The 25,343-nt window shown below is 37.1% G+C and overlaps 1 protein-coding gene across 2 annotated transcripts in view; it reads right to left on the bottom strand.

Annotated features, from left to right (window-relative positions):
- Positions 1-462: 462 nt before the first annotated feature.
- sesn1 (sestrin 1) overlaps positions 463-25,343 on the bottom strand; it is a 36,161-nt gene continuing 11,280 nt past the window's right edge. The window contains exons 1-10 of one of the 2 annotated variants that reach the window (XM_043218833.1): positions 5,744-5,986; positions 4,846-4,911; positions 4,447-4,647; positions 4,182-4,364; positions 3,244-3,474; positions 2,946-3,093; positions 2,740-2,852; positions 2,459-2,649; positions 2,194-2,338; positions 463-2,104 (exon numbers count right to left, since the gene is read on the bottom strand). In XM_043218833.1, the coding sequence (XP_043074768.1) occupies positions 2,018-2,104; positions 2,194-2,338; positions 2,459-2,649; positions 2,740-2,852; positions 2,946-3,093; positions 3,244-3,474; positions 4,182-4,364; positions 4,447-4,647; positions 4,846-4,911; positions 5,744-5,845 (1,467 nt within the window). In that variant the 5' untranslated portion in view covers positions 5,846-5,986 and the 3' untranslated portion in view covers positions 463-2,017. Of the gene's footprint in view, positions 2,105-2,193; positions 2,339-2,458; positions 2,650-2,739; positions 2,853-2,945; positions 3,094-3,243; positions 3,475-4,181; positions 4,365-4,446; positions 4,648-4,845; positions 4,912-5,743; positions 5,987-25,343 lie in introns of those variants that run through there. The other variant, XM_043218832.1, reaches the window with a different exon arrangement.

The following is a 25,343-nucleotide window of genomic DNA, read 5'->3' as shown; positions in this document are numbered from 1 at the left end:
CACCCTCATAACCACAAACAAGGAAATTACAAACAACATAAGGGAAAGTTTTCTTAAAGGTTCCCATATCAACAATGTTGCTTTCTTTAATCCTCGCTGTGAGAGGATGAATTGCCGCATTCAACATTGTGTTTAAATCATTAGTGCACAGCAGGGGATGCTTTTCTATAGGCCTGTAGTGTCTGTTCTGATATATCACTTTGCTACAAGGGTCTCTGCTGGTGGGTGGATGTTCATGGGACATAAAAACATTAATTATGTTACCTAAAGGCTATATAAATTATACCTTCAAAGCGTGTTGTTGTTATTAAGCACAAAAATAACCTTCAGTTCTTGTGGTATGAGATGTTTGGAGTGTTCAAATCTTATTTAATACTGGACGTTTGGTGTAATGCATCATCCCGATTTGACTTTTTGAGAAGAAAACCGAAAGTTTGATTAAATTACAAATGATACAACCAGTGAAATACCATGTTTTATTATTTTTTTAACAAATAGTTTCTTATAAAATTGTCAGTAACTGACATCAGTCTCTCAAGTCTGACTTAAAACCTCCTCATATCCACCTCCAAGAGAAAAAGTACCATCCCTCTAGTCCTGCCATCATCAGAATGCAGTACTTAACTGGTTTAGTAAACAAAAAAAGACAGCAGAGAATCCACCCCGCTTGAAAAGAAACACACACACACGCACGCACACACACGCACGCACGCACTCTCGAAACAAAACTGCTTAGTTACACTGGTTAAAGTTCTGATAATGAGAACAAGCGTGCGGGTCGCCTGGTTTAGCGTCTAGCTCTGTACAGATTGTAGCGCATGACAGGCAGCCACGTAAGACGAAGTTCTGCTCACCAGACAGCACTTAGATATTTAAGGATACATAACAGGAGGTATTTAGTTATAATAAACCCCAAAACAAAAACAAGGAGTTAAGATGACCGTGCATTCAAAGGAAGACAGATAAGGCGGATGGATCAGAGCAACAGGAAGCACATCACAAAAGGAAGACCTTTCCGCTTTGAAAGTCACTAACACAAATAAAAAAAAAAAAAAGATAGAAAACGGTCATCGAAACAAAATGGCTACATAAAAGCTGAAGCTTAACATTTTTTTTTTTAAAAGTGCTTTGATATTTTTAATGCGTGAAACCCCAAAAAAGAGCCTATGTTCGGATTTTTTTTCTCTCTATACCCCCAATAGCATTCACACATTGGAAATGTCACAATGAAACAAAGTGGTGTCTTACAGTAAACTCTAACATGGGCTCAGACAGCTATTACTTTTGAATTGCGCTCTCACACTCACACTGACACAATCGTTCCTGGATTAGCTTATACAAATGGGTGATGGTTTGGGTGTCTTGAGGCCTCTCAGTTGAGAAAAGCAGCATGAACAGACGGCACCTCAGCATCTGTTGCCAGTGCTGCGCATGACTAGGCACGCGTTTATGCAAAATCAGTAATGCTTCTATCTCTAGCCACTGCTGAACAAAAAATAAAAACAATATAAAACAATATGAAAAAAAAAAAAAAAAAAACTAGTAGATAGATAGTCATGTTAGTGCAGTCTTTCTGCACTGGCGCTGGAGTTGCTATTTTTGTGTTTGTTTTTTTTAAATCTCATCTCACAAAAAGAAGATATGATTATGTGGCATCTTATCGCAGATGCATTTGAAATACTAAAGAGGTCTGGCCTCCAGAAGCTCGCAGTCTCAGCTTGTCCTCTTACACACTAGAGGGATTCTGCTCAGACGGCCCCACTCCCCCCAGTGGCCAGTTTTGGCACTGCAGGCTGAGCAGCCACACAAGTGATTCAGCAAGTAGCTTCAGTTGACAGTTGTTGTGTTTTTTTTTTTCCTTCTTTTAACAAAACAACCTTGTCCTCGCCGTCCACTGCCGCCCGTTCTTCTTCCACAGTTTTGTTTTTTTCCATTTTTTTGTTGTTTTTACATTTATTTAAGTGTCCAATGTCAACAACAGTAAAAAAAAATGATGAAGGTAGACAAGAACAGCACTTCATGTCATGTAGCGGGTGATAGCTCTCAGAGCGTAGAGCAGTTCTGCCTGCATGCGCGCTTCCATAAGAAGCAAATTAACGTGGACCTGAAAAAAAACAAAACAAAAGCGCTTAATTCGAGTCGATTTAACCTCTAAATATCTTTTCTTTTTTTTTCGTCTACAGTGCTTCTTACTTTCTCAGAGTGCTGGAACTGCCTCCAGAAGCTGTCGTACATTCTCTTGGTGATCTTCTCTGGAGTGCGCACCATAGTTTTGATGTAGACTTTAAAACTGCGGTCTAGCAATTGGTTAATTTCTCCGTAATCATAATCATCGTACCTGTTGCAGACAGAGAAAAAAATACCTCAGCAATAAGAATGAAAAAACCTCAATAAAAAATAAAATGGCTAACATCTAATAATAATGTCTTAAGAAATGAAAAAAAGCGGAGAGACTTACCGAATCCCGAACATGCAATGGATGTAGTTCCAGATGGCTCGGCGAAGCATGGACGTGTCCACACCCTGGTGTGTTGCCATCGTGTTGTATGTCAAATTGAATGCGATCTGGAACTTTTCATCCAGAAGCTGTCCAAAATCCGGATACAGACGATTAACGAGGGAAAATCCATGATCTTCCCAACTATAGTCCTGTGAAGGATAAAAAAAAATATCATATTTTTAGTTATTTTATTTTTTAGTTTCCCCTGTTAAATGCCAGCGGCAACAGTTTCTTCTCACCTGCACTCTGAGGGTGGGTACATGTTCTCCTCTTCTGTAAAAGTCCTTGTAGCCATAACTAGGGTCTTCAAAGTGTCGTGAAACATCTCTGGATGGTACGCACTCCTCATCCTCTGTTGACCAAAACGTTCTTTTAATGCAAGTCGTCCTGAAAAAATTGTTGTATGAAACTTAAAAAAAAACAAAAATAAAAACAGGCAACTTACCTGAGGTGACCACCAGCATGCTCTCTGTCTTCTCCCTCTCAAAACGAGTGGCCATTTCTTCCTGACTGGCTTCCTCTTCGTCATGACATTCCTGGAGCTGCTTCATCTTCTCCATCAGCACTTCCACCTCACCAGACAACTCGGACATCTAAACACACGCATACAGGAATCTAGGTCAACATGTTTATGTACATTGTACGGTCAGGAATCGGAACCCTGCACTCCATGCATTCCACAGATCCCTTTTTAGTACGGCTATCAAATATTAGAGAATCTCCTTTGAATATATTTCCCTCACCTGCTGGTTCCCAAACATCTCCTCCAGAGCACCGTTGCCATTGGCAATGTCACAAACGCAGTAACCGCTGACCGAGGGAGGCCTGAACGTATGTCCTCCATCTGCGTGGATGTCAGGGTTGATGCCGCAACCAAACGTAAAGGAGGCCAGAGAGTGATAGAGTGTGAGTAGCACCACAACATGGATCAGCTCGGCCAGCGACCAGCTGTGTTCCTCTGCCTTCAGTAGACGCTGTTACAAAAGAGGTTCAAAGAACTCTATTAGTGTCCACAGCAAAGAAAAGAAAAAAGATTCGAGAAATCCAATTCTTAGAAATGTACTCTTGGTATTAGTATTGGTTTCAGGTGGTTTTGAAAAACATTTTTCATGAAAGGGTTCAGTTTATTGACTCATGTCGTAACAATCAAGTAAAATATTGATTGTTATATTGTTTTCGTTTTTTTAAGGTAAGGACTTTTTTTTTTTTTTTTTTTTTTTAATCATACATTATAACATTTGACAAATATTTTAAAATATTAAAATATTAAGCTGTGAAGCAATTTTTTTCTCCAAAGAAATAATACATTATACTATTAAATAAATACAAACGGGACAGTTGTTTCTACGTGAATTTTTTTTGTACATTAGGCACCCCCAATAATATCCAAACTAATATTTATTCAGACTCTAACATACTTTTAATTAGATTCATACATATAGTACAGGATCATCCAAATCACTATATATACACTTTTAAATACATTTTCAGATTTGCCCCAAAAAACACAGCACCAATTAATTGGCACATATTATTGTAACTGCATTACATCTAATAAAATTCATACCTACTAAAACCAGACTGAGGTAATACCTAATAGTTATAAAAACATTATACATTGTACAATAACATTATGCTTGTCAGAGTAGCCTAACATCCATGTGAGACTGTGGAATCATACCTCAATGTGTTCTTTGGTGAGCAACCACGGGCGATGGGCCAGGATCTTATTGAGCTCTCCAAGAGCCTGCAGCTTTTGAGGGGCTTCTTCCAGACCATTTAACCACTTGGGATCACCTCCGACCTGCAGAAAGTCATTCACGTGCAGGTTGACCAGATACGTGCACTGGTGCCTGGCAGCAGCCTGTTAAAGACAAATACGAATTTAGAAAAATCCATCAATTCAACTTTTGAGCTGTATGCCGAAATACAGACTGCAGTCTCACCATTATCCCTATGTAATGTCTGCAGTGCAGAGACAATGGGCCGTCCATCTGAAGCAGGTAATGCTGTGTCTTAAGAAAGCTCTCCAGATACTGAGGATGGAACCCCATCACGAAGGAGATGTTGTCAAGACGACCGAGCATTGCAAAGGCGTCCTCAAAAATCGACTGTATTCTTTCATCCAATTTACTGAATTGAAGTATCTGGGACAACAGAGGAATAAAGACGAGGTAAACCTGGGGAATTCTGTACCGTTAAAATAGTTACACTAGAAAATGTGACGATAAACGCTTTTAATGCCCCAAAAAAGTGTGTGGGGGTGTGTTAAATTTGTTGATTAAAATGGCTGGAGACAGATTCATGCCAATTTTAAATCCAGCGAGGTTTATGTTAACACTAACCTCTTTCTCTGGTATGAATCTACTTGGTCCGTTTCCCACCGGTCTGGGGATTCGCACTCCAACGTCCTAAAAAACCAATAACATGATTACATGATCAACATGTGTGTCAAAACCCGAGAGAAGCACTTGGCATAAAACTACAACTATTATATCTAAGAAATCCTGGCATCAGACTAAGAGCTCTTTAAAACATCATCCATCCTCAGCGCAAATATCAGTGGCTGGTTCTAGAATTTTCTTTGGCATGGGCTAGAAAAGAAATTCTTCATTATGCATAACACAATACATAATGCAATCAGTAGCAACAGTCAGACCTTGAACATCATTTATCTGTCATTGATACTATAGAAGCTGTCAAACGCACAAAGAAAATGATTCAAAACAACCTGGATTCACAATGAACAAAAAGGTTGTCTGAGTTAGCAATATACCAGTGACATAATCATACCGAAATAGCTGACTCGGACAAGAATATACAAGCAATCGTTGAAAAATACATTATTTAACGCTATTAAACTTGACGCCGAGAGCAATTCAATCTGTCCTCTTGCAGCAACATACATCAGTTCCACACAATGGCTATCTTGCATATATGATTTTAATGCGTTGTTTGAGTAATAATAATAAAAAAACAGCATTTAGATAATGTGACACTGACTTTAATACGGCCAGTCATTGATAAAAGACAAGCGTCTATTGATTCGATGACAGAAGAATGAGAAAAACAAGCCAGCAGTGTTCATGATGCAAGTACAAAGAACTGACTGCAGTGCAGCAAACGGACTCAATAAACGGACAATATTTAAAACCAGCCAAAAGCAGCCTAGCAAAACGGGTTAACTAAAAGCAAATCTGTCATTAGATAAACGCGATGTCAAGCTCTTATTCGCTTTCTTACCTTTTTACTAAGCCGCTCGCAATGTGTGCAAATTTTGAACAAGTCTGTCATGGTGAGAGAGGAGTTTTCCATAGTTTCATTAGATGCCGATGCGTGCCTCATATTGCGCTGTTCTGCTTCTGAATAAAAAATTTGAGCGACTATCTAATTTTTGTTTTAGCTCCCGTTGTTCCTTGAGGCATTTGGTTACGCTACCCGTTCATATCAGCTGTTGAAGCTCCCGAGCAGAATACCCACTCTTTCCTAGCCCTCTTGTGGTAAATAACAGGCTGTAAATATGACTGACGAGCCCGGTAGCCAATCGCGTTGCGAAAACAACCTACGTTGCCCAATCAACGCCAACGGGGCGGGGTTAAACGAGACTTGCGCCTACAGGAGACTTAAAACGGTAGTTGACACAAAAAAGAAAATTCTGTCATCATTTATGCTCTCTAACGTCGTTGCAAACCCCTTTCATTAATGAAAAGAATATGTTAAGAAGAACGATAGCCATGTAATGGGATAGAAAATGCAATCAAACTTAATAGTGACCGTCTAGCGTTCTACCTAACATTTCCTTTTGTTTCACACAAGAAAATCAGTCTTGGAACAACATGAACAATAGCAAAAAGCAGAATTTATTTGCTGCTGTGAAATAAACATTTAAAACGTTTAATATATTTATTTAACTGACTTATGTGGAATTTGTCTACAAATTGTTGAGCTGATCTCAATGCACTATTGATAGGGAGTTTTGCTTTGCTTTTTTTCTCTGCAGACGTATGACTGGAAAAGCTTTCTAATGTTGGTTAATACTTAACAGACTTTTAACTCGGTCTTCCAATAAACCTATTTACATAATCATGATTTGTCCAGTTTATACGACATTGTTACCTCCTGCCGTTCCAACTGCCCGGAGAAAGGGACAAATTTAAGTAGCCCAAGCAAGTGGGAGGGGGGTGTTTTTCCTTGAGCAAATGTGAACCGCAGTAAACAAGCCCCGCAAGGTGAATGAGGATGACGGCATGGACTACAGTGAAAAACAAGCCAAGATCAATTCTCGCCGTCAGCCTTATATGTCCCACAGGGGAGAAGTCAAGGCACCTAATAGATAAAGTGACGCTTTTGGCTCGGAAATTGATTATTTTCTAGGAAGAAAAAATCTTCTACAGGTGTCTTGGTTTTCAAACGACTAAACTTAAAAAAAAAAAAGTCAAGATAATGCAATGCACTTTAGAATTTAGTTTGTACAGTTTAGCTTACCAACTTACTGAATTTACAACTAAAGAGTCATGCATGAAGCAAAATTCCTTACATTTCCATCTATATGCTGAAATGCGCTATTAGAATATTTTGGAGTAATAAAGCTCAACAAACATGAATTAAAGTCCTGTGCACGAGCAGAAGGTTGTCAAAGCGTGTGGATTTGGCATTGCTCACGAGATGAAGAGTAGCTATTCAGCATGTTCATTGTGTCTGAAGGGACCGTCCTACATCGAGGGGCTGAGGGGGTGTAAACAGACCAGAGCAGGAGTCAGCACTCTCTCTGGTGATGGGGGGTGGTCAACCAGGCCCACTGAGCCCTATGGCTCAGCAAACCTACAGAAGAGAATGGTCAGCGTTTGCCTTGCGCCCACCTCCCCCAGGGCACCCCGTCCTCTCTTTATTAAAAGAGCCATAACTATTATCTGAGAACAAACTTCAGGCTTTACTGTACCCACACCGTATCATAACACTGGGCTCAGCTGCACAGTTGGTTATATCTATGGAAATAGACAACAAAAAAGTAGAAAGACTCCATTCACAATGCGAAAATTAACCTAATAATAATAGCTTTCAACGAGATAAGCTTAAGTCTTAAGTCATTTTTCTAGTGTGTTAATGAAGTAATTTAAGCATCTAAGCATTGTAACTTCTTAGAAGAATAAACAAATGATTTTATGTTTTGTAACATGTTAAATAAGGAAAGCTATGGAGATCTCTTTAGTATTTCCTCAAATGTGAAATTCTATTCATGATATATATATATATATATATATATATATATATATATATATATATATATATATATATATATATATACGCTGATTTCTTGGAGCTGTGAGAAAAACAGCCAACCTCTGCCAATAACTCTGGTTCTGTTCATAACTTTCTGCCAGTGAAATTATGTGTGAACACTTTCTGTGTAACAGGGTGTGTTTGTAGAAGTGTCTCTCTGTGTGAATGTGTGTCTCTGAGCTGTTGTTTTTCTTGTACTGAACGAGCAGCCACGCTAAAACCACAACCCTTCGGATGTTCAACAAGTGGCAGAAAAGTTGCCTGACACAGCCCTCGTCTGAACCAGTTCCATCCTGACCTATCAGAGAACAGGAGGAAGAAAGAGCAAAAAAAACACAAAAGACATAAGCCTAGCAACAGTAGTCAGCCAATCAGAGAGCAGAACAACAGTTTCAGGGTCCAATCTGTTTTTTTCACCCTCACTCCCCCACCGTAGTGCCTCTGAAAGAAAAAAGTAGTCTAACTTTGCAATGAAGTTGTTTCTCAGTCTGTTCGATGACTTGGAGTGATATGTTTTTATGGCCGAATGTATCTGCTGCTCTGTATGCAAAAAAAGTGTTGCAAGCTGACTAAAGTCTTTGCAGCCTTGAACTTTAGACCACATGGTGTGACAATAAGCACAATGTAAAAAAAAAATAATAATAAAAAGAAGGCAAAGACATGCTTTCACTGACTCACATTCCTCATTTGCTGTTTTTGCAATTTGTTTGATTTATTCTGACACTGATTAAAGTCTTATTCTTTTTGTGTTAAACAAAGATCCCTTTTAAAGTCAATATTGCAACAGGAAAGAGGAACAGGCAAATAAACAGTAATTCAGCAAAATACTGGGGTATTTCTTTCTTAGTTTCCAGTAATCATACAACTTTAGATTTTAGTTATCAACTTTTAATGTTAAATTGTGCAAAACTTGATTTTGTTTAAATCCATGTACATGTCCGAACATGTCCCCATTGTTAAATAGGTCAATGCAAGTATCCTACGTGTGACCAATAAGAACTTAGCATAACTTAGGACATAGAATTCAAATATATAGCTTTAATCATTTATTATTTATTATTCATCATATTTTAGACTAGCATAGCATGGGCTCTCTGGGTCAGTTGTTTTTGCACGCAGGGTCCAAAATATTCAACGCTGAGAGAATACATTTATACAGGATTATTTAACTGTTGTTATTCTTGCATCAAAATGTGCAGGTCACTGTCACAACATCAAAAACACCATAAACAAACTGTAAAACAGCACATGCCATAAAAACATAAAGATCACAACATGATCATAATTTGTTTTGGTCAATGCACAAGTATTCCACAATGAGGTAAAAGCCTTTGGGAGATGCAGAGCTAAAATCAGTTTTATTTTTAAGACTTTAACTTGAGTTAATTGCATTGGTTAAAGTGTCAAATACTCATCATTAGTTTGACTTAATGTTATATTACATTTGCTTGCATTTATCAAAATCTTGTAAGTAATGACTACAGACTGTGCTTAGGCTCAATAGCCCTTTTCATGACACTAAATGTATATCCATTAAACAGTGCTTATCAGATCCACCTTTCCTCTCACTCTTTCATCCTTATATCCTCTATGTCACTGGTCATTTCTCCCACCCAACTTCCCATGTTCCTCTCTGTGTCTAGCTCAGTTCAGCTTGGGAATTCTCAGAACTGGACTGATTGGAGCAGCTAAGTCTTGCATCTGTCTTCCTGAAGGAGGTGCGGTCCAGTAGGAACACCGATACAAGTGTACACTACACACACACACACACACACACACACACACACACACACACACACACACACACACACATCCAGACAGTCAGAGGAAATGGCACTCCCAATGCACAAACTACACAGTATGTTAGCACGCATATGCATTCACTCAGGACTCAACAATAAGCGTTGCTTTTATCATCATTTTTTACTTGCCCTAACAAAATAGCTAAATAATAAATAAAAACGAAATGACAGGAACTATAACCAAGTGTTTGAAATCAATCAGATGGCCATTATGTTATTCCTCTCAGTTGAGAACTGTTTTCCGAGCACTATATCGACGTATTAGGATTTTATATTATGAATGGATCCTGTGACACTGAAGACTGTAATGGTTGCAGAGAATCCTGCTTTGCAATCATAGGAATAAATTACATTGTACATTTTTTTAGTTTTATAGATGTTATTTTAGACAATAATCAAATTAATGAAACCTTAATAACATAATAGACGTGTTTCAAAAAATCTTTACAGAAGCAAAAATTTAAACATTACAGCTTTTGTATACAAATGTCAAATGTGTTAGAGGCAAACAAATGAAAAAACTACTTTCTGAGAGCTAACCATACTTCTTCTAGACCCTACTGTAATTATTTTTAGCTGGAATCAAGGTAATATTTACTGGATGTTAAGGGTTCACCCCAGGTTCACACAGCTGTTTTCGCTGAGTAATCACACGTCTAGTTGTTCAGACAGTGTCACGACCAGATACTGAAGTCTCCAGATGCTATTATTTTGAACAATAAATGTTTTTTTTTAATCATTTTAAACTTAACAAACTCTTTTTGTGAAATATTATGCATGAAAAGTGTGCTTGTGGTATATTCATTCAACAAATGCTGTTTACTTCTATTTAAAACAATGACATTCAAACATTTTAAAGTCTGGCTTAAGTGTCCAAATACTGTTTTTAGGGCCAGTGTCTCTCTCCCTTTTATGTCTCGTTCTCACTCTCTTGCTGTATAGCTGCAGATCTGCTGCTTGTTTTGCACGTGAGGAAGCCAAAGTTCCCGTGGATGTTATGTTAATGGGGAGTGTTCACAGCTGTTAAAATACAGCGGGTATGGCACACACACAATCCAATATGTATATATGTATACTGTAAATAAAGGCAAGAGCCTCTTCTTCAGCCCAAGTGTGCCACAGAATTAATGACTTTCCCATATCATCTGATGTGAAAGCAGACTTTGTTTTATAAAAATGATCAATACATACGGTTTAGTGGTCATGGCTGATAAAGATGTGTGGTTTACTGAAAGTTTCCCTGAAACCAAGCACTCTCATGCTTTTTGAAACAAGTCCACTATATAGTGAATCATTAGTATTGCTTGATTATGTCTAGCAGCGGTGCCACAGGCTAAACAAAACAACACTTCCTCAATTAGACAAGAGAACACTGTTCCTCAAAACAAAAATAAATAAGTAAGAGAGTCACAGATTTATTTTTGTATTATCTTGCTTTTCATCCAGTTAGCAGTGGAGAGCTAGCATGATAATCTTTTGAACGCCTGCCTGATCTGCCAACCTATGACATCTTACATAACCAGTCTTGGAACAAAACAATAATGGTGTCATTGAACTTATGGTTGAATCAGCATCTATCATATAACATCAAACCTGAGGATAGGAACTCTAAACAAGACTTATTTAATCCACTGGCGGCAGGGCAGGAGATCAATAGTATAAACTATAGTTATTAGCCTATAAACATAGGCTAATAAATATCAATTCATCTGCTCTTATATGAGATTATGACTGAACTGATTATGAAAGCTGTTATGATTTAATTACTTTGCATAAAACAGCCTGACCTTCTATTATACAATAAAGTTACCTATATAATCCCAATAACATTAAAGCTGCAATTTATAAAATGTATATAAACAAGCACAACATGAAGGCATTTTTCAAACCATGTTTTTGGCTTGTTCTAAATCACTACAGTAGACATAAGTGTTTATATTTGGACTATTTTTGGCTGGTTCGGATAGGTATGCCTGCAGAGTAGTCTGGTACCTGTGTGATTCGTCATAGACATAAGCAAACAAGTAGTTTGGGCTAAAATGTTTGAACAACTTTATAATTTGCTCACCTTCATGTTAATCTAAGTTGTTTTTTTTCTGGTCTATACAATGGAAGTCAATGGTCACGATTCATTTCCAAGTCATACTGGTTTGGAATGACAGTCCATATAGAATGTTCCAAATCAGGTTCCATTTGAGTTACAATACTGCCTCAGAATAGAAGGCAGCTGCCCATGTGTGACGGTTTTGGAACAGAGCCATTGATTTAGACTGATATAGACCTGAAATTCTTAAGAACTGTTTGCTTGCAATAGTGAAAAGGAAACACATTAACAGCCCGACGAAATTGCAGCATCATAAGCTCTGGTGAACTAATTTCACTATGCATATCCTCTTTCTTCATCAATATCAGATGAGGCCCGAACTCAACCGGACAGCCAAACAAAACCACCTAGGCCTGGGCCTGAGGCCATGCCACAGTCAGTATAAAACCACTTAATATTTTATTGTTTATGAAAGACCAGCAGAGACTGTATGCTTCTTGATTTCACCTCCCTAATTGTAGAAATGTACTTCCTTAAAAAAAGGGAATAATTTACAAGCATTAAAAATGACCCTTTCTCTCTTTCTTGAGAAGTAATGTACTTAGGATCTGTTTAACGCACTCAGGTAGAAAGCTTTACACCAGATAACACAAATAAACAACATCTCCCTCTCTCTGTTCCTCACGATACAGTATATCATGATTTGAAAGCGAATGACACAGAAAACCTGTGAGGTCTTTAGAACGCAGTACAGTCTGAGCACATTTTCATCTCAACCGTGCACGTGCACAAACATGCATACTACCCAGAAGTTATAAGTCAGTCACTTGCATATATCAACATGTCAGGGTAAACAGGTTCACAGTTTTTGCTTATTATGTGTGCGTGAATCATCCTATATGTTCTATATGTTCTAGAGATTCCACTCTAACATGCTCCCTTGTGCAACACTGTTTTCTGAGCAGTTAATGAACTGCAATGCAAGTCCTTAGTGAATATACGTTTCTTTCTACACACTGTCATGTTAAATCGTTAATTAAAATAATTAGAAAGAAATCTCGATAAACTAGACATCTGACATCTACATTTAGAAAGAGAAGAAACATCTTTACTAAAAGTTATCTCTGACAGAACAATGAGGACTAGTTTTTGCCCAGACACACTTAAACTCGCATATTCTACACTCATTGCTTTCGAAACCACTTCTTCTCTTTTTAGAGCAAAATAACTCTTGTTCTACTGCTATAGGCTTGAAAAGAGAGAAGGACGTAAGGAAAATTGTTATTTATGAAGACAAAATGAGGAAGTGTGCCAAAAATTCCCCCTAAACACCCACACCACCCCCTCCCAACTCATTCTTTTTATCCTTCCATAAGAGAGAAGAGGAGAAACAGGTTCTGCAGACTAGCAGCCCGCTGACTGAATAACATGTTGCAAAACTGAGACAGACAGAGAAAGGGGGGGGCGCAGCATGATAAATCATTGACAGGCTCATAAACTAAACAACATGTCAGGAAATTGCTATAAATGATTCAAATCAACTGTAACTGCATTGAACCGGTATGCTGGTCATACTGAACAGGCCGCAGAAAGAAATGTATGGGGTAGACATGAGCCAAAAATTCTGAATGCCAGAGAAGTGTTAAACTTGCTTCTGGACATGCTTTCGCAATGAATATAATGAGAACAAATGATGTCCTGCTCCCCTTCATGAATACATTGGCTTCATACACATGGCCGTCTGTTAGGCAGCCCATTTTAGAGGAGCCATATGGTCAGCAGCAGGAAAGACTAGACTTGTCGAGCAACGGCCAAATTAAACTATATACAAACACAGCACCTCTACAGAAGATAGAATCTGTGAGGAAGCGAATCAAACTGTAGCAAAATGCCATGGAAGCACACAAGTGGCAGAAGTGGAAAACATACATTGATTTTTAGCATGTAAAACAACAATGAAAATTATACAGTTAATATTATAGATTCATCAATCATCAGAGTTTAGGTAGAATGGAAAAGAAATGACCAGAATTAAACAAATTTAACAGAACTAATATGGTGGATGTCCTTAAAATATTTTTAATTACTAACTGCAGTATTTTGACTGGCACCTGGTAGCTATTTTTGCTGATGACTGATAACTGCAGGATGTCAAAAAGGGTATCAAATTTCAACTCCCTACATAGTAATTTTTTTTTTTTATTATTATTTCTATAGCACCACCTATGGGTGTAATTTGATGAAATATGATAGAACATATTTTTGCTAAAAAATCTTATGATAACTTGATTTAGGGGAAAAATTAAAAGAAAACTTATGAAAAATGTACACAACTGAACATGCTGCTAAGATTTGCATTTTAGATCAAAATATAAAATGAATTATTTAAAAATATTTTTTAAATGTAATTTATTGCTATGATGGCAAAAATATAAATAATTTGTAACATTATAAACATTTTTACTCTCAATTTTGATGAATGTAATGCATTTCTGCTGAATAAAGTAATCATTTCTTTCAAAAATATTACAGCTTTTGAACTAGTGCAAATGTGCTAATTACAGAAAATTGGTAGGTATCTACAATTTATCAGACAGTCAAAGAGTTTTAGTGCAGAAAATGAAGAAGAAAAAATATCAAGAAAAAGATCAGAGCAAACACTATCATACAATAGCTTTGGTTCTAGGACCTCTAAAAAAACCACGTGCAGATAAGATGTGCAGATAAAGTCAAGAAAACAAGAAAGTCAATAAAAATGCCCATCATGAAGGGCTGTGTTTGGATTTCTAAATCTTTTGTTATCCTCTCACACATCTCCTCCAGAGCTTGAGGAATATAGATAATAGAATGAAACAGTCATTGCTCTATTCATAACCTTTGTGTCAAGCTCAAGCAACCAGACTGTCGGCAGTCCCGGACTGTCTAGGGAGACATGACTGTCCTATGGGATTCTCAAAGGAAATACTCACACAATGCAAACCCCCCCTTTACAAGGGCCGCAACCTCTCTTCACAATGAGCAGCAACTGTGGTCAATGAACAAACACACACACACACACACACACACACACACAAAACCACACGTCTATTTAATGATCCACTAGCATAATGCTTTAAACAAGTGCAGCTATCCACTCGAAGGACAACTAAGACAGCAAACACCTGTAACTATGTGACTTGCCCAACAGCTAACACACCAAAGGCTCATGGGTACTTCAAATTAAAGCCAAAATTCTAAATCGAGCATTCTGACCAAAAACATGCAGCAGCAATTCCAGTGAGAGAAAACTAGGTGAAAAGTCATCTAAAGAAAAAGACTGAGGAAAGGTTGGAAAAGAAAGAGGGAAAGAACAACTTAAGAAAAACAATTTAATTTCCTGTCGATAACCTAAATCCTTAAAGAGTGTGAAAGCTTGGATTAGTTTGGAAAAGTGGGACTTGTGTGGTACTCTCTTTTTTTTTGTAATAGGGCAACGACGTTATAAAATATTATATACCTGAATTTTTATAGATTTATAAAAAAAATTATTATTGAATGCAACAATGCACATAGATTATAAAATAACATTTTATTTTTCTTATGCAATGCTTACAAATGTGCACACACACACATGGGTGTGAGAGTATGAATGGATGCACTGTAAAGGTCTGTAAAGGTCTCCTGCTGAAAAACATGTTTTGTACCAGATGAAATAAGCATGAGGTCTGTGGTGTGTGTGGAGAGAGACAGAAAGAGAGAGAGAACAAATCTTTATTTTAAGGCGAGGCAGTATTTATATTTGCCACTTTCTTTTACTTATATATTAATTTCCACCTTCCCCCCCTCACCCTTTAAACCCTGACCCTAAAGAGGTTCTGCACACTTGAGGTGTGATCTTGTTCTCTTGTTTTGTCAGTGGGACAATAGTTGGAATGTGACATGCAGAAGGCATTAGTCAATGTACACTCACAGTATTGTTTAGACATCCTGTGTCGCTTAACTATCTGTCAAAAAATAAACATGTGTTTTGTAATGTTAACATGTTATCTTGATGCCAACAGAGTTAACGCTGTACAAATATGGCATAGGAATAGATCGTTTTGTTGCCAAATACATGTTTTAATACATGCTAAATATATGTTGTAATCAGCACATGAATGTTTTTAGTTTGCAAAATATTTTTTAAATGCACTTCAAGGGAATTGTAATACATTAAAATTCAGGCAAACATAGATTTATTAATGTTAGAATTTATACATCAATTCTAAAACAGATTTAGCCAAAAATATAATTTTTGTTTGTCTACCTGTTGCATATTTCTAAATATAGACTTGGGGCTAAACACCACACACTGCAATATAGACTTTATAGGGTCTTTAACCCTCTTAGTATTAGTGTGTGTGTGTGTGTGCGCGCACGTGTTTACATACAGAAGCGCCTACTGTGGTGGGCTGAGATGTGCCCTTGCAGAAAACAAACACTGATCACATTACCAGCAGATAAACTGTATGCATGTCAGCACAAATCCACACAGCATCAATCCTGGTTCTTTTCAGACATTACAGCACGGACTTTCATTTACAGACCATCAGATGACAGATTACCTTTCAAAACAAATTCAGAAAATTCACTGGATTTCCATTAACATAATGCAATAATCTGTTGTTTAAGAGGCAAAAAAGCAAGTCCTGCTCCTCTCCCCCTTTTCACTGCCTTTCTTACGGAGTTCTTTTCAAACTGCTTAACATTTGTGAAAGCTTCGGTAAGTCACTTGCCTTGTTGGTACGTTCACTGACTGCTATTGCTAAATTTATGATAAAATAATTATGAGATGAAATAAAATTAAATAATCATCCTAAGAATTGTTTCTGGGGCCTCTGAAAATATACATATTCAAGGCGAGTACATATCAGAACTGATGGCCTGCTGAAAATTCTTCTTGTTGAGCCCTGCTCGCCTTCATTGTCTCCATGTTTCTTTCACTATGATCCTGTCTCACTGTCTTTCTGATGTCCCAGAAACTCTTTCAGTGGGACTGTGTTGTGCTAGATATATGATGGCCAGCAACAGATGCACGAAGGCCCAATTATCTTTAAGTAAATACCACATTAGCATTAGAGTGAAAAAAGAGTGAGACGGACAAGGACATCCATTTTCTTTTTTTGGCTGTCTGTCTGACTGGTCTCACACTTACTTGTTTTGAGTTTACAGTATTGCTCTATTTGACTACAAATTTTCCTTCAAACAGGCAAAAATTAAAGCAAATGTTTGACAAAAAGCAGTGAACAATTTTAGCCAGAAGATGATTCAATAGCACAGACTGATTGCAATAACTCTCTGTCAAAGTGACTCTAGTCTAGTAGTTTGTATTTGTTGTTTGTGCAAGGACAGGAAAAGCATGTAACAACCTTTCACCTGAATGGCAGTTTTATTATTTATTTAAAAGTTAAGGAAATTCCATATTTGGAAAGACAGTTTTAATGTCCTCGATAGTTCAGCAACCTTGATGACCTCTAAAAAACAGCATTCTACAAAAGGAGCTTTGATCCAAATTTCGACGTCACCTCAGATAACAGATAACACAGACCAGATATTGCCGGATTCCCAAAGGACAGACCTGCTCGTACACATAACAAGAACAAAAACACACTGTTAAACTGAATTCACACAAACAAAACATTGAATTGTACTTATTTTATATTTGAACTTTTAATTGTTTATTTGTCCGTGTTGTTTTAGCACTTTAGATTACCATAATCTACCTAACAGTATTTTACTTTACAGCGTTACATTAAACAGATTAAAAGGAATAACCTGAAGACATTTCTAAAGAACTCTTCTTAAACGCTAGAAAACACCACACTGAGCAACAAATCTGCATATTACAAAGTTTCCAAAGGATCATGTGACATAGAAGACTGTTGAAAAATCAACTTTGCCATAATTTTTTATTGACATTTTTATCAAAATAGAAACCGGTTATCCCTGTGCAAATGCAATATATGTTTATATACATTTTCTGTACATGAAATATACTGCAATATGAAGTAAAAACAGATATATGAACCCTTTTACAAACTTGTTCATACAGATATGTATGTTTGTGTATTTGTGATATATTTTCGGCCATAAATGTTGTTTATATCCACCCTAAAATCATCAGTAGATGTCAATATTATATTTACTTATAAGTAAATGTAAAATATGTATTTAAGATATTTGTAATGTATTTTTAAAAAGTACAAAACCAAAGATTGTATTTGCATATGTTGTTGCATATACATATAAATTAAAAATATACTGTTAACATATATGGGTACTACATGTATGATATTATTAACCTATAGAAATTTTATTGTGGGGATTTTGTATGTCAAATTTGAATCTTCATCTATCCAGAGAATATAAAAATATATTGCCTCAAAGAAAAATACATGGCAATATCACTTGATATAGAGCAATACATGTCAAATATAAAATTTCTATATTGCATGCTTTAAATTGTAATAGTATTTTATGATATTTATGTCAGTGTTTTTTCGGATGAAATGGGATGCAGGGTTTTGAGCGGCTACTTTGTAAAACTTGCCCTAAAGTTTTTTTTAATGTTTAACTGCCTAATTTTACAGGAATACTGAAAAGACAGCGGGGGGGATTTCAGAGGTGCACGTCAACAAAGGCCTTGATCTCGCAGAAACCGACACGTCTGTTACAGTCTTACTTTTTTCTCACACACATGTGCTTGAACCTACAGCAGCTGTGGTCTGGCCAGAGTCCGTGAGAGTGAGGTCAAGTGACATCATCGCCCGCTGAGTACACTCTCAAGCTTCTCGTCTGACCTTCTCATTTCTCCAGACGCAAGATTAGATTTGTCATTTCCCAGATACCGAATAATTGACACATGATCAATAATTGATTTAAAAAAAAAAGAGAGCAGGAGAAGGAAGGAAGAAAGTTAATGAGAGGGGAGAAGAGGAGAGGAGGGCTTGCTGTCTCACAGCAGGAAGTCCGGAGACAAAGAGAACATGTAGCACCAGCTGCCATGATGACATCACTGCGGTAGTGACAGAGCTGTGGGGCGGCCTTTAGAGTTCTGGAGGGCCACTGGAGCGGAACCCAGAACGCCCTGTCCCCTTCTCACTCTGTTTTCCACTAACAAAGCACACAAAGCAATAAATCTTCTATTCCCATGGTAGAGAAAACATAATGCACCATCATATCCAAGATGAGACAGTCTCAACGGTAACAGCACCTGTCAGAAAAACGTGGAGATCCAAAGTGATTAATGTTTTGGTGGTTTATGTAAGGAATGCTCCACATATGTGTCGCCATATGGATTTTAAAAAGTTGATAGAAGACTTGCGAGCCATGACCGTCACTGATTTTTTATTGGTGATGATGGTTTTTAATGCCTGTGGTTTGAATTGTGCAAAACACTTACATCAGTGGAGTCAGATTACTGTCCTTAAAATTTAATTTAAACTGTGTATTTTCATGTGGTTTTGGTATGGTTACCCTTTGAGCAATAAAATAATCCATGTAATCTGTGGTTTTAATGTTTGGAATAAAAAATGCTGCATGCGATGTCTTCATTTCCTTTATTGTCATTTACAGATATGCAACTGAGCAAGAATGTAATAATGACCTGTTTATGTTAAAACACCAAAAGAGATTAGTAACAGCTACAATATTGTTATAAATTTGGGGTCAGATTTTTTTTTTTTTAAAGAAATGTATACTTTCAGCAAAGACACATTAAATCTATTAAAAGTATAAGTAATGTAAATCAGTGATGACATTTACAATGTTACTGTCACACTGGAGTTGGAGTGATATAAAGAGCATGATGAGGAATACAAATTCAAAAGGTCCATGGGAAAAGAGAGACTAAAAGCATAGATATACATATATACCATATGCAGTGTCAAATAACCAGCAACTCAAAGATGGGGAGACTTTAAACCAATACAAAAGAGGGAGTAAATGACTTAAATAACTAGACACAGGTGAACTAACTAATGCAATTAGGGGAAATAGAAACTGGGTCAATGATCAAAACAAGGCATATAAAATACAAGGCTGTGTTAAGTTACAATATTATTTTTGCAATGTTACTGTTTTTACTGTATTCTTGATCAAGTTAATTCAGTCTCTGTGAGCATCAAGGACTTTCAAAAACATAAAATCTTTTGAACAGTACTGCATTTTTTTTTTCATTTTGGAAAAAGACTTGGATAATGCCTGTGAAACCTCAGGCAGTGGCAGTGACCTCACATTGCCCCTTTACAGGATCTGAAACTGTGACAGACAGGAAGACCGGCGTCCATTTTGATAAGAGAGGATACACCGCACCCTTCAGCTCTTGAGTCTACATCTTGCAAGGTAAAAGTGTCTCTTAAATGACAAATGTACATATGGTCTGTGATAATTATAGTTAAATATTAAATAACTTTCATATAACCAAATACCTGTGGTATTTCTAGATACCAAGGTAAATGCGTGTGTGTGTATGTGAGAGAGAGAGAGAGAGAGAGAGAGTGAGAGAGAGAGACAGACACAGAGAGAGACAGACACAGAGAGAACAAGAGTAATTCTTTCTTTAGGTATCTGTTTACTTTGTACAAACCACTGTTTTCAGAAGTATTAAAGTACAGCTGTTGGAAACAGTGGGTAAAAGGGTAGAGAATAGTTAGTTTGAGAGCAGGTGTGTTTAGTTTGTATAACAGTTATCTCCATCAGTTGATTGTGTACGTGTAAGTATGTAAGAGTGACAGATGAACAAAATATCAGCTATGCAAAAACATATCTCAGCAAAGTCCATCACACACATGTTTAGTGTGTATTTAGTGCACATGTGTTATTTTCAGTGTATGTATGTGTATACACACAACTGTAGTTCACAAAGACCTGTTTTCCCAGTATGATGCTGACAGACTTAAAAACTGAAAAACACTGATCTTTACCTAATTGACAGTGGCGAGTCCTGCTGGTGAGCTTCTCACACAAAAGCCCTTTATGTGCGACATTACAGTAAATGCAAGAGGAATCCCTTTGGCAAGATTAGATAAAACACCAAGCAATGTGGGAACAGCCGCACACACACAGATGCACATACCACAGAACACGTGCACATACAAGTGTGCACAAATACACATGCACTTAGCAGTGGGCTCGAAAGGTCTGAAAACATCTTGAAATTTATTGTATGATACGAATGAGTGCTTTCAATAAAGTACAAGATATTCTTTGGATCATTCTCAAATCATGTCATTAGGTGCTGCTATCATTAGAGCAAAAAGAGGACACATTTAACATAGAATATATGAGGAGCTGCTAACTGCCCACTTCAGAAATGAAAGGTAGACAGACTCATCAGCCTGCAGGAATACTACCACCACTTGCAAACTACATGATGCAGAATGTCACACTTTGATGTCAGAACACAAAAAATAACCTCTCTGTGGGCATCAAATGCCGACAGACACAATGTCATAAGGGCAAGAGTGAGGGCTAGGTGTGCAACCTGGACGTTGAACAAAGTGAAGAAAAGTGACTTTCAGCAAAGCGCCATAACTCGGGCACCTGGGAGAACGTCTATGTCTTTCTCACTTTCACAAAACCACACTACTAAATAGGCCAAGTTCATGATATCCTTGACTGAACATGGCTTCTAAAGGAGAAAATTTAAAACTAATGTGGAATGGAAAGTTTTTGTTTGAAGAGCTATGTAACAAAGGGCGTGAGAACATGTGTGTGTGTGTGTGTGTGTGTGTGTGTGTTGGGGAACAGGAAGCTCTGATGTTTAGGGGGCACAGGGTATGGGATGATCTCTTCCCTTTATCCTGCCAGACCTCTCTCTCACAGACTCACTCTTTCCCTCGCATGCAAACACATTCACACACAGCTCTCAGCCTGCATCTCTGCTACCTCAGCATTTGTGTGTTTTGACAGGAAAGACTAGAGCCAGCTACCCTCAGTAACAATGATCCCTCTGTCACTGCCTATCTGTATGTATAGAGGTGGCTGATATGCTGTTGTGCATTGATTAAAAGCAGTCAATACTCATTCATTTGCACTACAATTCAAAGGTTGCTCACCTAGACTGCATTTATTTGATCATAAATAATGAATAGTAATATTGTGTAATATTTAAAAAAAAAATTTAATTTGAAAAATATTTTAATTTGATGCCCAAGAAAAAATTCATATTATTAGATTATAGTTATATTAGGTCATACATTATTCTTTGGATTCTTTGATGAAAAAAAGTTAAAAAGATCAACATTTACTTGAAATTCAAATCTATTATATATAAGTTACAAATGGCTTAAACTGTTTTTTCCTCAATTGAATATATTCTAACTAAATAAAAGTATTAATGTTGAGTTTATATAAGCAGGATTCTGAGATAAACATGAAATTGTGATATGACTGTCCAGGTGTTTTTTCTTATCTTCTAAAAAGGTCAAGATAAAATGAAAGGAATAGTTTCTAAACCTGCTATAAGCTTCTTTTGTTCAACAAAGAAGATATTTTGAAGGGCCAAACTGTTGTTGGTCCGATGGGGACCATGAACTTGACTACCATGACTATCAGCATTCTTCAAAATATCTTCTTTTATGTTCAACATAATAAACAAATTTGTAATTTTTTGCATATTACATGAGAGTCAGTAAATAATGGCACATTTTCTTTAATAATCTGTGACAAAAAATACAGTAAATTACTTTGCCATCTGCTTTACATTTACTGTTACGTATTAATTTGTATGCCACAAGGATGATATCAGTTAGACTACAGATGGTTTAACTGCATGACACAGAGGTATATCTTGGTAAGAGGTATATCTAATGCAGTATTAGATACTAGGAATATTACATTTTAAGGCATGAGAAAATGTGTGCTTGTGAGCTTGTGTGTGGTTTTAACAGTGTGTGTGGGCATATTTTGTTCTATCGATTGTTATCTCCCATATTACATTTGACTCTAATTGCCCTAAATATTGTGTGCGTCTGTGTGAATATATCAGGGTACAGGGGAATTTCCCCCAGTAAAGACAACCTCTGACAACCTAGCAGCATTACATCCTGTGAGAGCCATCACACTTTTCTGCACTTCCTGTTCAAGGTTATACGCGTCTTACTTTAGAATGCAGTTACATTAAGCACACTGTTAGCATCTCTCATCTGTGTTAACAGCTCAAACTTTATCTCACCAAAAGCATAAAACTATAAACACCCACAGTGACATATTTGAGAAGAAAAACTCAAAATAAAAATGTAAAAAACCATACAAGTCTTTAGCAAAGTGTACAGGAAACTTTCAAAACACACATCAAACCAACCCAGAAACTACTGAGAAAGTTACAAACAGCTTATTCGTGCATCATGCATCTTAGACAAAAGAACGAATGATCCAGACACCCCTAACACTTTCAGACACTTAAGTACACAAACTTCCTGTTTCATATATAAAAAAACAGAACATGCTGTTCTACCTAAATAAAAATCTCTGAACCACAGCACCTCTTTCACCCCAGTAGAGCAAAACCTACACACATACCACCCATCCACACATACACACACACACACACACACACACATACAGACAGACACACAGAGAAACAAACCGTATGTTCAAGAACTTAAATCATTGCGTGAGAGGTCATAGGTCAAACTTCAAAATTAACAATATTACTAACAAAGAAAAATTTCAATACAGTGTGAATATGTTTCATCCAAAGTATTAGTTGGTTAATAATTAGCTCATTGTCTTCAACTGCATTAAAATTCTTGGTAACACGTTAGAATAGGTAACACTTGTTAATTATTAGCTACAACAATACATTCTCAACACTGATAAAAAATAGGTTGATTCTAGAACAGCAAAGTAGCACATGAGATGGATTTCTTAAAAATATATTAAAATGAAACAAAAAAAATTCTAACAATATTTCACAATATCAATATTGTAGAGCAAAAATGGTGAGCAATAAACACTTTAATAACAATAAACAAAAAAGTCTTACTGACCTCAAACGTTAAAATGTTGAGTTTTTTTTTAATGTCACTGCTAAAAATAGATCAAACATGACGAAAAATAACAAAAACGTAAGAACCCCAAAAACAACTGTGATCCAAACATGTCTAAACATGTCTACTTCCAGGTAGGCCTGAAAAACAGTAGAGCTGAGTTTAAGGGGGGAAGGGAAGTGAGCGCTCACACAAACATTCACATATCAACAGAAACAGAGGCTTGCATTCAGCCATGAGGCTCAGGGCCTTTTAGACCTAATGAGGTCTAATCACAGTCTTCGGCATTTCTCAAAACAGTATTCCTTCACTTGCTTGCTCGCTCTCTCTCTCTCTCTCTCTCGTGTTGCTCAACTAGAGCTGTTTGTCTCCACAGCTACTTAACAGATTGACTTAAGCATGAGAATGAGGGCCGAGTCGCTACACAAACATGTGAGGGGTGGGGTGAGGGGATTCAGAGATAACATACATAGAACACATACTGACACGAGAAGCGGAATGTGAAGAACTTAGTGTGTGTCAACAGAGTTATAATGTCTGATAATATTAGAAGCTATAGGTGCAAAAGAGATGTATGCCAAGTTCCCAAAGCAGCAGCAGAATTATGTACTTTTAAAACTTTGTGCACTGCATTTAACTATTGGGAGGCGTTTTATGAGAAGTTTGTGACATTGTCTGTCCTGTCCTTTAGTTACCCTTTTAAAAGCTAGATGGTGGGGCTATTGTGTTGCAACAGGTTTTTGAGATCAGATTCATGCTCACACACACTTCCACTACCTCATTCACAATGTGAGCCCCCTCTCCCTGTTCTCTCTATTGTGTCACACAACACATGCAGACCAACTCCCCTCAGCTCAACTCCTTCAGCTTCAGCCTGAGATGGTAAACAAGCCGAGATCTTTGGGGGTGGAGGGTGCCACTGAATCATTTCATAACTCATGGGTAACTAACACCTGTCCTTGACCCTGTTCTGAACTTTACTACCAAACATTTCATTACGTGAAACAAACCAGTCTAATTTCCCATTTGCTAATTACACGAAAGAATTTGCAAGCTCAAAACCAAAATGCATCTCCAAAAAGGAAACGGAGCTGCTTGTGCACATGCAAATGGGTAGCATAATTCTGATACATGCAATGACTATCCATTATAACATGCAGGGTTTTTTATATTTATGTAGCCTAAACAATTCTTTATGTTTGGCATGTATGTGTGCTGTTGCGTGCCCTTGTGTGCGTGTAATTAGCAGAGTGTAGGTACGTTGTGGACATGCCTATAGGAGCATTTTACTAATTCGCTCTTTAAATAACTAAAAATACTGCGCCACTGACCAACTAAAGTCAATGGCGTAGTCTGTTTCAGTTGCCTCAAAATAGCAATGCGCCTGAACACACTTCATTTTCAGATCAGCATGCCCATGGGCTCACATATGGGTGCCGATGCATTTGCTATTTAAACAAACACTTTTTGATGCAGAAAACACTTGCGTTGCGCCTGGCACCAAATTGCACCAGGTATATGACAAGGCACAGCATTTTAAAAATGTGATGCAGTCACATCTCCAGACATTTTTATAGTTTTATACTTTTATCCTTATATTTTTATAGTTTATTACTTTTCAACCCAGTACTGTTTAATACCTAAACTGAGATCCTCATCGTTTTTGTGCCAAACAAATGAACAACAACAACAAATAAATAATAATT

Source organism: Puntigrus tetrazona, chromosome 20, assembly GCF_018831695.1.
Source record: "Puntigrus tetrazona isolate hp1 chromosome 20, ASM1883169v1, whole genome shotgun sequence".
Classification (NCBI taxonomy): Eukaryota; Metazoa; Chordata; class Actinopteri; order Cypriniformes; family Cyprinidae; genus Puntigrus; species Puntigrus tetrazona.
The sequence above is the reverse complement of the archived record's forward strand: the minus strand, read 5'-3'. Positions and strand labels throughout refer to the sequence as shown.